Source organism: Chiloscyllium plagiosum, unplaced genomic scaffold, assembly GCF_037043375.1.
Source record: "Chiloscyllium plagiosum isolate Xiang-an unplaced genomic scaffold, Cpla_swu_hap1 HiC_scaffold_10, whole genome shotgun sequence".
Lineage (NCBI taxonomy): Eukaryota > Metazoa > Chordata > Chondrichthyes > Orectolobiformes > Hemiscylliidae > Chiloscyllium > Chiloscyllium plagiosum.
Window position 1 is genome coordinate 75,938,931 of NW_028270148.1, and position 13,525 is coordinate 75,952,455.

At 45.3% G+C, this 13,525-nt stretch overlaps 1 protein-coding gene across 1 annotated transcript in view; it reads right to left on the reverse strand.

The window, feature by feature from the left end:
- The window catches only part of fndc1 (fibronectin type III domain containing 1), a 373,864-nt gene that overhangs the window by 30,085 nt on the left and 330,254 nt on the right, over positions 1–13,525 (reverse strand). Inside the window, exon 19 of the mRNA XM_043696167.2 lies at positions 12,045–12,074. Within this exon, the coding sequence (XP_043552102.2) occupies positions 12,045–12,074 (30 nt within the window). The remainder of the gene's footprint in view (positions 1–12,044; positions 12,075–13,525) is intronic.

Below are 13,525 nucleotides of genomic sequence, written 5' to 3' on the forward strand. Positions count from 1 at the left end.
CTGGAGGGTGGCAAATAGTATTCCCTTGTTCAATGGAGGGAATAAGAATAACCCTGGGAATTACACACAAGTCAGTGTTACATCTTTGGTTGGCAAAGTATTGGAGAAGATTCTGAGAGACAGGATTTATGTTTACTTGAAAAACCTCAGTTTGCTTAGAGATAATCAGCATGGCTTTGTGAGGGGCAGGTCATGCCTCATAAACCTTACTGAATTCTTTGAAGAAGTGACAAAACATGCTGATGAAGGTAGAGCAGTGGATGTGGTGTACATGGATTTTAGCAAGGCATTTGATAAGGTTCCCCATGGTAGGCTCATTTAGAAAGTAAGGAGACATGGGATACAGGGAAATTTGGCTGTCTGGATACAGAATTGGCTGGCAAATAGAAGACAGAGGGTGATGACAGATGGAAAGTAATCAGCCTGGAATTCGATGACCAGTGGGGTTCCTCAGGGATCGGTGCTGGAACTACTGCTCTTTGTGATTTTTATAAATGACTTGGATGAGGAAGTAAAGGGTGGATTAGTAAGTTTGCTGATGACACAAAGGTTTGTGGAGTTGTGGATAGTGTGGAGGGCTGTTATAAGTTGCAATGGGACTTTGACAGGATGAAGAACTGAGCTGAGAAGTGGCAGGTGGAGTTCAACCTAGAAAAGTGCGAAGTGATTCACTTTGGAAGGACAAATTTGAATGCAGAATACAAGTTTAAAGGCAGGATTCTTGGCAGTTTGGAGGAACAGAGGGATCTTGGGGTCCATGTCCAAAGATCCCTCAGAGTTGCCACCCAGGTTGATAGGGTTATCAAGAAGATGTATGGTGTATTGGTTTCATTAGCAGTGGGATTGAGTTCAAGAGCCACGAGGTTATGCTGCTGCTCCATAGAGCGCTGGTTAGACCACACTCGAAGTATTGTGTTTAGTTATAGTTGCCTCATTATAGGAAAGATATGGAAGCTTTAGAGAGGGTGCAGAGGAGATTTACCAGGATGCTGCCTGGACTGGAGGGCATGTCTTATGAAGAAAGGTTGAGGGAGCTATGGCTTTTCTCATTGGAGCAAAGAAGGATGAGAGGTGACTTTATAGAGATGTACATGACGTTCAGAGGCATAGATGGAGTGTATAGCCAGATACTTCTTCTCATGGCAGAAATGTCTATCATGAGGGGGCATAATTTTAAGGTAATTGGAGGAAGGTTTAAGGGAGACATCAGAGATAGGTTCTTTACACAGAGAGTGGTGGGTGCGTGGAATGTACTGCCAGCTGTGGTAATAGAGTCAGATGCATTAGGGACGTTTAAGTGACTATTGCATAGACACATGGATGATAGTAAAATGAATGGTGTGAGGCTTAGTTTGAGTACGATAGAAGGTCTGAACAATGTCAAGGGTCAAAGGGCCTGTACTGTGCTGTACTGTTCTGTGTTAAGTAGTTAGTATACAGGATGCACTGCCTAGAAATGTGGTGGAGGCAGGTTTAATTGAGGCATTCAAGAGGGCTTTGGATTGTATTTGAATAGAAATAGTCTGCAAGAAAGAAAGCAAGAAATTAGCATGAAGCAATAATGCTCATTTGAAGATCCAGTGTTGGCACAACGGGTCAAATAGCTTCCTTCCGCACCACAAGAGTGATGTGATTCTGTGAACAAAAATTAGTCAGAACACCAGGGTAGCCATCTTCCTCTTCTTCAAAATACTACCACGAGATCTTTGCATCCACCTGAGAGAGAATCTAGCATCTTATCTGAAAAGGAAAACTTCGAACACTGCAGCACACATCTTGTACTGCACTGCATTGTCACTGTTAACTCTTAAGCTAAACTTTAAGTAGTAATTGAACCCATAACCTTATAACTCAGAGATGACATTGCTATCAACTGAGTCATGGCTGACACCTAACTGTCTACCACTATTCACAACTAAATGGAGTGGGATTGTACTGCTTTGATCCAATTTTCTTTTTTTTTGGTTATGGGATTGCTTAGTGTGGCAATCTATGAGATAATTTTCACTGACATTCAACCACAATCTGTAACCTCATAGCCCAATGCATCTCTCATGCTAATATTACCATCAAGTCAGGGGATCAACACTGGTTCAATTAAGATTGCAAGGTAGCATTTGGTATGATAGCTTGAACAGGCACCAGACATATCCAAAAGTAAGCGGACAACCTTGTGAAGTTACAACACAGAACTACTTGCATGCAAAACTGTAGAAGCCAAATGTGATAATCAGAGCTATGGAATTCTAGACTGACAGATCAGATTAAAGGCTCTGTAGTGCTGCAACATCCAGTCATTAATGTTAGATTAATAAATTAACCAAAAAAAGGGGACTCTGCAAATTTCCTCATCCCCTATGATGTAGCAGCCCAGAACATTGAAGGCAAACAAATACAGAGAATGTTGGGGAAACTCAGCAGGTTTGGGCAGAGAGAAAAAGAGTTAATCTTTCAAGTCTGCTGGGACTCTTAATTTAAACAGCAGGCTGAATCATTTGCAGCATTTTCAGTTTGAAGTTGTAAGTGGGTATGCATCTTGATCTTCTCCTAATGCCCCAAACATCACAGAGGCTATTATCTATACAGTGCAATTCACTCCATGAGATATCAAGAAATGTCTGAAAGGACTAAATAATGCAAAGGCAATGGACTGTAACAACAATGCAACGGTAATACTGAAAACTTGAGTTCCAGGACTAGTTGCGTATTTAGTTAAGCTGTTCCAGTGCAGCTTAGCATCTGCACTACCATCTACCTGACAGTGTGGATTGCGAGGAGGCAACTTCACCATCTCCGAGGTTAAGGAGGTGGTGGGTGGGAGCCTCCTTGTCACCGATGTCATGTACAGGAATGCTCCCCTGAGACTGATCAATATGTACGCCCCAGTGGGTAAGAGTAAACGGTTGGCCGTCCTGCAGCAGCTTCCACTGTTGCTGGCTACGTCCAGGCCAGTCATTCTGCCCGGAGACTTCAATTGTATCATTGATGCAGATGGACGATCCGGCGGGGGGGGGGACAGTAAACTGGACGCCACATCCAGAGCCCTGATGGACAGAGTAAAAGATGCCAAGCTTGCACGATGTCTTCAGCACCCCTGCAGACGGAGCGCAGCGTAGATACACCTGGTCACGGGCAGACGGGTCTATCCGTTCAAGGATAGATTACTTGTTTGTGTCCCGAACGCTCTTGGTCAGATCCACCGATGTCAAGCCGGTGTTCTTCTCTGACCACTGCCTCCTGCTGGCTGACTGTCACCTACAGGACGAGCAGCGGGCTGGTAAGAGAAAGTGGAAGCTGAACACAAAGCTGTTGACCCCGGGAAACATTGAGGAGCTCAAGAGGGACTACGCAGGTTGGAGAACCGTGAAGCCCCTCTTTGAGTCCCCAGCGGACTGGTGGGAAACAGTAAAAGGGAACATCAAGAGGTTCTTCATCCTCAAAGGTGTTCAGGAGGCGAAAGAGAGGCGGGGAAAACTGCCCCAGCTCTAGGAAAGTATGCAGAACCTGCTCCTGCTGCAGACGATGGGGGTCGATGTCAGGGAGGACCTCAAGGAGGTGAAGGGCCAGCAAGCCTCGCTCTTTGCCTCGGAGGCCTCCAAGATAATCTTCCGGTCCAGGGTCCGCTCGGTGGAGCAGGACGAGACGTGCTCACGTTTCTTCTTCCAGAAGGTGCACAAAGAGAGCTCCGTGCTCAGCAGCCTGGAGGAAGAAGGTGGCTCCATAATGTCATCTCAGGCTGACATCATGAGGATCAGTAAATCCTTCTATGCCGGTCTGTATGACACGAAGCCGACCGACAGCGAGGCCTCCAAGTCGTTCCTGTCCTCTGTCACGGAGGTCCTAGACGACGGAACACGAGAGAGGCTGGACCAGCCGCTATCTCTGGACGAGCTGACCAAGGCCCTCGAGTCCTTCGAAAAGAATAAAACTCCCGGAAGCGACGGCTTACTGGTCGAGCTCTATTCCACTCTGTGGGACTTGATTGGCCAGGACCTGCTGGAGGTGTATGTCAGTATGCTTTGGGCAGGTACCATGAGTGAATCCATGAGGAAAGGCATCATCATCCTCATCTACAAGCAGAAGGGGGAGAGGGAGGAACTCAAAAATTGGAGACCAATCTCACTGTTGAATGCGGTTTACAAAATTCTGTGAAAGATAATCATCAACCGGGTCAGGTCTGCTCTGGGGTCGGTGATTCACTCTGACCAAACTTGTGCTGTATCGGGCAGGAAGATTGCTAAGAGTCTCGCAATCCTCAGGGATACGATCGCCTACGTGCAGGACAGAGAGTTGGACACCTGCCTGATCAGCCTGGACCAGGAGAAAGCCTTTGACAGGATATCACACAGGTACATGAGAGATGTTCTCTCCAAAATGGGCTTTGGGAAGGGAATCTGCAATTGGTTCAGACTGCTCTACACCAACATTGTCAGTGCAGTCTCAATCAATGGGTGGGAATCAGATAGCTTCCCAGTTAGATCTGGAGTCAGGCAGGGCTGCCCTCTCTCTCCTGCCTTGTTTGTATGCTGCATAGAGCCATTTGCCGAGTCCATCAGGAAGGATGCAAGCCTGAGAGGGGTGACTATTCCTGGCAGCAGGGACATACAGGTTAAGGCCTCCCTGTACATGGATGACATCACCGTTTTCTGCTCGGATCCGCTGTCTGTGCGCAGACTCATGTGCATGTGTGACCAGTTTGAATGGGCCTCGGGGGTCAAGGTAAACCGAGGCCATGCCAACTGGGCCGACCAATCCTCGATCCCCTTCACCGTCAGGACCGACCACCTGAAGGTGCTGGGTATTTGGTTCGGGGGGGGGGGGGGCTGGGGTGTGTGCCAAGTCTTGGGAGGAGCGTATCAGCAAAGTGAGGCAGAAACTGGGCAGATGGGAGCTACAGTCACTCTCCATTGCGGGAACAAACCTGGTCATCAGGTGTGAGGCACTGTTTTTGCTATTATGCGTGGCACAGGTCTGGCCTATTCCCAGAACCTGTGCCGCTGCAGTCACCCGGGCCATCTTCCAGTTTATATGGAGGTCAAAGATGGACTGGGTCCAAAGGGACTCGCTGTACAAAGATCTGGGCAACGGCGGAAATAATACACCCAATGCAACCCTCACCCTGATGGCCACCTTTGTGTGTGGCTGCATCAAGCTGTGTGTGGATCCCCGGTACGCAAACACCAACTTGTTGGGCCGAAGGGCCTGTTTCCACACTGTAAGTAATCTAATCTAAAAAAAAGTGTCACTATGTACTGAGGTTCGACCTGTGCCCGGTGCTGCGAAGGATGGGCCTGGCCTCGCTGCCGTGGAACGCTCTGAGTAGTTGGACCGTTCCATATCACCTGTCCTTCGTGGAGAAGTTTATGAAGAAAAACACCTTTGACCACAAGTCCATCAGGAAGTGGTTAGCACATAGTGTCCTTGAGACCCTTCGGGAAAAGGAGAGGGCGGATCCTATCGAGCAGTTCCCTGAGTAGACTGTCAAAGCCATTTGGCAGAATGCCTCATCGCCAGAACTTTCCAACAAACACCAAGACATGGCTTGGCTGGTGGTGAGAAGGGCTCTGTCTGTGAGGTGCTTTATGCACGCCCGGACTCTCAGCCACACCTCGAAGCGGCTGCGGGGGGGGGGGGGACAAGACTGTCACACACCTCCTTCTGGAATGTGTCTATGCAGAAGAAGTCTGGAGAGGAATGCGGTGGTGTTTGTCGAGGTTCGTCCCGAGCAGCGCCATGACGCGGGACTCCGTGCTGTACGGTCTGTTTCCCGGGATGCACACCGAGACGAACATCAACTGTGGCTGGAGGATCATCAACTCGGTGAAGGACGCTCTCTGGGCGGTCCCAAACCTGTTGATCTTCCAGCTGAAGGAGTTGACCCCGACTGATTGTTGCAGACTGGCACATTCCAAGGTCCAGGACTACGTGTTGAGGGACACGCTGACGCTTGGGGCAGCTGCTGCCAAGGCGCGGTGGGGAAAGACCACTGTGTAACGTCTGCCTGCCTAAAGAAGAACAGGGGGCCCGCGCAGTCATTTGAGCTCTGCTGACACCTCAGCTAAAAATGTAATCGTACGGACCTGTAAATAAGAATGATTACTCTGTTTCGGTATGCAAAGAAATGGAATGTTTACATATCTATGGCATGTCCAGTTGTATAGATCATCAAAGTATTTATGAATAAAGTATATTTTTGAAATAATAAAAAAGAATCTACCTGACAGTGTGCAAAATTATCTAGGTTTGTGCTCTACGCAAAAAGCAAGCCAATCCAACCTGGAGAATTACTTCCCAGTCTGTTCTCAATCAGCAGCAAAGTGGATAGAAAGTGTAACCTATAATGCTTTCAAGTGTCATTTGCTTAACAATGATTTGCTCACTGATGCTTAGTTTGGGTTCTGCCATGGCCACTCAGGTCCTGACTATATTACTTGATCCAGACATGGACAAAACAGCTGAACTCCAGAGGTGAGGTGACAGTGATAGCCCATAACATCAAGGCTATATTTAATTCATTGCTGTCGAGAAAACTAACAAAACTGAATGGGAATGAGTCACAAAGCTCATTCTAATACCTGGCACAAATGAACAGGTTTGTAGTTTTTAGAAATTAATGACCTCAGTCTTAAAGCTTTGCTGCAGGACTTCATTACATATGTTTTTTAAAATATTTTCAAATTCACTTGTTCAGAGATGTTATTGAACACTCCTGGAGTAGGTGGGATAGATAATTTCTAATCAAACTCTGGAGCAGGTGAGACCCAGGTGTCCTGGCACAGAGGTAGGGATGGATTCTGGATTAGTGGTGCTGGAAGAGCACAGCAGTTCAGGCAGCATCCAAGGAGTAGCGATATCGACGTTTTGGGCAAAAGCCCTTCGTCAGGAATAAAGGCAGAGAGCCTGAAGCGTGGAGAGATAAGCTAGAGGAGGGTGGGGGTGGGAGAAAGTAGCATAGAATACAATAGGTGAGTGGGGGAGGGGATGAAGGTGATAGGTCAGGGAGGAGAGGGTGGAGTGGATAGGTGGAAAAGGAGATAGGCAGGTAGGACAAGTCCGGACAAGTCATGGGGACAGTGCTGAACTGCAAGTTTGGAACTAAGTTGAGGTGGGGGAAGGGATAGGGACACTAGTACTGCATGACAAGGGGCCTGAGCCAATAGGATAATGTTCTTTTAGCTGCTTCATTAACGATCGTTGTTCTACTACAAGGTCAGACACAGGCATGTTAATTGACTACGTAATGTTCAGCATATTTCAGTACTGACATACTGAAGCAGTCAATGTACACACGCAGCAAGAATTGAACAGCATTCAGGCTTGGGTTGCTAAGTGAACAAATCACAGGCAATGATCATCTCCAACAAGAAAAAATCTAAACACTGCCCTCGGCATTTAATATCGTTGCCATCACTGAATCCTCCACTATCATAATTCTGGAGTTACTGTCAATTTGGATCCAAGTCAGTCAGGGAAACAGAAACAGAGGCACTTTTCTTTGTGGATAGAGTTTATTAAATGTTCAGGCTTCCAACTCTTTCCAGGAAATCAACAAGGCCATGGAATAGCAGGGTTGTGTGTGGGCCCTTGAGCCTGCGGCTCATCTGCTTTCTTTCTTTTTTTCTTCTTTTCACTTCTGTGCACCTTTTCTTCCTTTTGTTTATTCAATTCATTTTTCTCTTCCTTCAAGCCTTTTGCAGTGATTTAATGGTCAGCATTGGCACAGCAGCGAGAGTGTGCCATATGCAGAATGACGGCAGCCTCCTGGCGATTGGAGGTGGCAGTGGTAGCAAAGATGTCCTCTGATGTTCAGAACTGGCAGTGGTGGCAAAGCACTTCCAGCAATTGGAGGCGGCAATGGCAGCAGAGATTTCAAACTGGCAACACCAGCAAGCGACATCTCAGAGAAGGGTGACCTAGCCTGTCAGCGGAACCAGAATTGCTCGTTGCAGTAGGCCTCCAGCAGAGAGTCCTGACATTGATGAGACGGCGGTGGAAGTATCATATCGCTCGGAGCAGGAACCCCTGGCATCAGAGTTCATACCAGAGCTGGGGGTTCCTGGTTGCAGTCAAGGCAGGCCCGGAGGCAGCGGCAGCAGCTCTGGGTTGTGGTAAGCCCTGAGTTGGGAACTCCTGGTTATCAGTGAGGTGGCAGCAGAGCTGGGTCTCCTGTTGTGGGGAGACTGTGGGTTCAGCATGGGAACTGGCCTTGGTAGCTGTATCAGTGAGGTGGGCTTACCAGTGAAGAGATGGCGCCTAAAAAGTGTCAACTCCTAAAGTTGGTGCGTCCAGTGGAGGCAGTGGCAGGACAGTGGAGGTGTGGCAACACAGGCGTCATTGGTGAACTGGATCAGAGCTCAGATCTCATGGTGATGGCAGTGGAATGAAGATAGTCTCTCAGTTATATCTTTTTATTCTTAAACGATTCGAAATGGCACCAGATTGTGGCAACAGTTAAAGCTTTGAATGCAAGTGACAATAAATCATTCAATTCAATTCAGACACCAGTCTCCCTGTTTTCCTTCAGATATTTTTAACCAGCCCATTCAGATGTGTTATGACATATGTCTAGAACAGATGGGACTTGAACCCAGAACTTCTGCTCCACTATCACTGCATTACGTGAGTTCTCTTTCTACCTAGTTGAGTCAATTTATTATCAATCACCTGCTTAACTATTTCCTATATTAGCAGTTACCATTGATTAACTGGATCAGCCATTAAAATAGTGGGGTTACAAGAACAGGTCAGAGGCTGGCAATTATTTGGCAAGTATCTCAACTCCTGACTCTTCAAAATCACTTGTCTACAAAACACAAGCCATGAAAGTGTTGAAATACTTATCCCCTTTCTCGAAAGAGTGCAGCTCCAACAACATTCAAGAAACTTGGCACTATACAGGGTGAGCAGTTTATATGATTGGCACCCCACCTGATGCAAATCATAGCAGTGTGCACCACAGACCAGATGCAATGCAGTAAATCATTATCCGTCAAGACCCGTGACTTGGACTACTAAGGAGGACAAAGTCAACAGATGCATAGAAGCTCCATGACCTACAAATTCCCTCCATGTCCCCACTACCCTGACATCATTGTAACTGAGTCAAAATGGTCAGCATGGTGGCACAGTGTTTATCACTGCTGCATCACAGTTCCAGGGACCCAGGGTGGACAATCTCATATCTGTGTGGGTTTCCATCAGGTGCTCTAGTTTCCTCTCATAGTCCAAAGGTGTTCAGGTTAGGTCAAATGGCCATGCTAAATTGTCCCATAGTGTTCAGGCATATGCATGCTCGGCGGATTAGCCATGGTAAACACAGGCTTACGGGGATAGAGTAGGGGTGGTTGGATCTGGGTAGGATGCTCTTCATACAGACTCAATGGGCCGAATAGCCTCCAACTGTACCGCAGGGATTTGTTTGATTCTAAAATCCTGGAACTCCCTCCCTAATTGTGCCTTTACCTGTGCAACATAGTTAAGGTAATTGCTCACTTCGGTTTTTTAAAGGACAGTTAGGAATGGGGAACAAATGTAGCCTATCCAATAATGTCCACATCTTATGAAGGAATTCTAAATAAAATATGCAGTAAGGAGCTAAAGTCTACAAAGTGCTGGTTTTAGGCGGAGGAGCTCTATTATGGTCAACTGAATGACCTCCTTCTTAGCTATTTATTTTTCTATATTCTGAAAATGGCCAAGAAATTAGAGATCACAAATCAGTTTCACTGATTGCTTAATTTAATAGCGGAGCCCAGCATAAACTTGAAAAGGCAAAACTCCAGTTGTTTATGCATCTACATTTAACCATAAATCCAAGTGGATAATGTAACCATGGCCTCCTCCAATGCAGACATCTGTCTTAAAACCAATTCAATTCAGTGCATGGATTATCACAAAATACTGAATGCATGGGAAAAAAACAAAGGCTATCAACTGCAACAACATCCTTATTGTGGTGTTGAAGAAATGTGTTTTTTGAATTGACTCAATGTGATGGGAATGGTCATTGACAGTACTATCGAGCATCACATATTCATCAGTAATGTAAACCTAAAAACCAAAGAACTCCGGATGATGGAAATTAGAAACAAAAACAGAAATTGCTGGAAACACTCAGCAGGCCTCTGAGCATCTGTGGAGACAAAGCAGAATTAATGTTTCAGGAGCAGTGACATTTCTTCATAACTGATTGTAACTGAGGAAATGTTGGTATATATGCTAAGGATGGGATAAGGGGAGCAGGAAGGAGTCAATGATAGGTGGAGATGGAGCCCAGAGAGGGAAAAACAGTTGGGCAGGCAAAGGAATGGGTAAAGGTCAGCCTGGGGAATGAATAGCTGCTAATGGGGCTATTAGTGATTGACAATGGGTTATTTGTGGTAGCAGCTCATGTGATGACAAGGCATAGTGTGTGGGTTGGGATAAGGACATGAGAGAAGATCCTCAAGCCCTAAAATTGTTGAACTTGATATTGAGTCCAGAAGACTACAGGGTTTTCAAGCAAAAAATGAGGTGTTATTCTTTCAACTTGTGCCGAGCTTCACTGGAGCATTGCAGCAAATTACTGCGGATGCTGGAATCTGAAACCAAAAGAGAACATGCTGGAAAATCTCAGCAGGTCTGGCAGCATCTGTAAGGAGAGAAAAGAGCTGATGTTTCAAGTCTAACTGACCCTTTGTCAAAGCTCTTTTCTCTCCTTACAGATGCTGCCAGACCTGCTGAGATTTTCTAGCATGTTCTCTCAAGACAGCAATGTTGGTCAGGAAACGGTGGTGTGAAGAAATGGCAGGCAACCAGAAATTCAGTGTCATTTTTGCGGACAGAATACAAGTGTTCTGCAAGATAGTTACCCAGACTGAGATTTGTCTCCTCAATGTAGAGGAGACCACATTGTGAGCAGGGTCCAGATTAAGTGAAGTGCAGTTAAATTGCTGCTTCACGTGGAAGGTGTGTCTGGGGCCTTGGTTAGTGAGGATAGAGAAAGTAAATAGGCAGATATTATACCTTCTGCGATTGCATGGGAAGGTGCCATGGGGTGTGGGAAGATGTTGTGAGTGGAGGAGGAGTGGACCAAGATATCCTGGAGGGAACGGTGCCCACAAAGTGCTATCAAGGGAGAGGAGGAGAAAATGTGAATGGTGGTGGCATCCTGCTGGAGGTGGGACACGTGGCAGCTTTTGGGTGTGGATGCTGGTGAGATGGTAGGCCAAGACGAGGGAGGCTCGATAGATGTTGCAGGAGGAAAAAGAGGGGTAGAAGATCGAAGTTCGGGAGATCGATTGGACACATTTGAACGCCCTGTGTGGTGCTGTTTGTGCCCTAATGTTTAGACTGATTGTAATCTAAAAAATGAGTTAATAGAGTCTTACATAGATCCATGCAATGTTTGAGCAAAGTACAATGTAACTCTGCAAGTATAAATTCACCCCACAAACATATATGTGTATGTGTACATGTGATGTGTGTGTGTGTCTGTCTGGGATGGGGGGTTCTAAGTGTCTGTGAGAGAGAGTGCGTGTGTGTAAAGGGGTCTAAAGTCTGTGAGAGGGTGCATGTGTGAGTGTGTGTGTGTCTGGAGTGGGGGGGTTGAGAGTGTCTGTGAGAGAGTGTGTATGTGTGTGTGTGGAGGAGTGTGTGTGTTCAACACATTATCTGTGCTGACACCAACTGTTAAAGTTAACCTGAGAATGTAACTTTTAAAAAAGGTTTTGTGATTTACATATGAAAGAAGTGAAACTATCATGGTCATTCTAACAGATGAGAGACGTAACAAACAATCAAGGTATTTTTCAATGTATAATTTCAATTACATCACACTGTAAACTTTTCCTATAAATTCTGTGTCTTACAATTGTATCCTCCACAACCACCTAACGAAAGAGCGGCACTCCAAAAGTTAGTGCTTCCAATTAAACCTGTTGGACTATAACCTGGTGCTGTGTAATGTTTAATTTTGTACACTCCAGTCCAACACGGCATCTCCAAATCATGAAGTAAAAAAAACATCAATTGTGCCTTTCAAATGAGGATCTCTGTGCACTTACCAGGTGGCCTGACAATAATCTGTGGGTCATCTGTAAAAACAGAAAACAATCATCGTTCAAATACTGGCTATATTTTGATGAAATTAATAAAATGGTTGTAAATCAGACTTAATAAGTAACTCAATTGTTACACGAAAAATGAAGAAAAACAGAATATAAGGAAGAGGAAATGCTATATGACTGATCGACAATTTAATTTTCTGCATCACTTCCACTTTCTGATCCTGTCCTCATTTCCATTGGCCCTGTAGTGTCCAAACATTTGTTAATCTCAGTCTATTGAGAACTCATAGCCCTTTGGACTAGAACACAGATAACATACGATAAGCAGCTGAGGATCCTGGGACTGTATTCATTAGAGTTTAGAAGGTTGAGGGGAGATCTAATAGAAACTTAAAAGATAATGCATGATTTAGAAAGGGTGGACGCTGGGAAGTTATTTCCGTTCGGCAGGGAGACTAGGATCCATGGGCACAGCCTTAGAATTAGTGGGGATCAATTTAGGACAGAAATGAGGAGACATTTCTTCAGCCAGAGAGTGGTGGGCCTGTGCAATTCATCGCCATGGAGCACAGTGGAGGCTGGGACGTTAAATGCCTTCAAGGCACAGATTGATAAATTCTTGATCTCGCAAGGAATTAAGGGCTACGGGGAGAGTGCGGGTAAGTGGAGTTGAAATGACCATCAGCCATGATTAAATGGCGGAGTGGACTTGATGGGCTGAATGGCCTTACTTCCACGCCTTTGTCTTATGGTTTAATATACCAAACTCAATCTTCTGAATGAAAGGAGTCTCCCATTTTCATTCCTAAATGACTGACTCTTATTCTAAATCTATGATCCTTAGTTTCAGAACTTCAACTAGGGGGACAAAAAACTTCTAAAATTTACCCTGTGAAGCCCTCTAAGAATTTTACACATTCCAGTTAGGTCACTTCTGTTTTATTTAGGTTGCTTTGTTGAACTGATTTGTCTCAGAGCATTGCAGAGATAACTCTAGTCATAAATCCAAAAATCTATTTACAAAACCTTTAAAGAATTCTCAGAATTTATAGAATTTCCAAAACACACATTGTCTTTGCTAGGTCTCAGATATTCTAGCTAGAAGCTTATATATGGAGTTGGTCACTTGACAAAGATCAGTTACAAGACTAGCCTGATCAAACATAGAAGAACTACCACTGAACACTCCACTCATTTCTCATGAAACTCCAGAGAATATAGGTCCATTCCACTCGCTCACTTCATCGGACTTTGGGACTAACCTAATACTGAAGAAGTACTCTCACTAGAGTCGTGTATAATTGTAACAAGAATTCTTCACTTCATGCATTCTTCCTACATCACTGACAGCAAATGCATTAATTGATTGTCAAATTATTTGAGAAATATGGACATGAGAAGTGCTGCATAAATGCATCTTTTAGTATTTCTATACTCTAACCACTTTGCAATAAGGGCTAACATAGCATTTGCTTTCC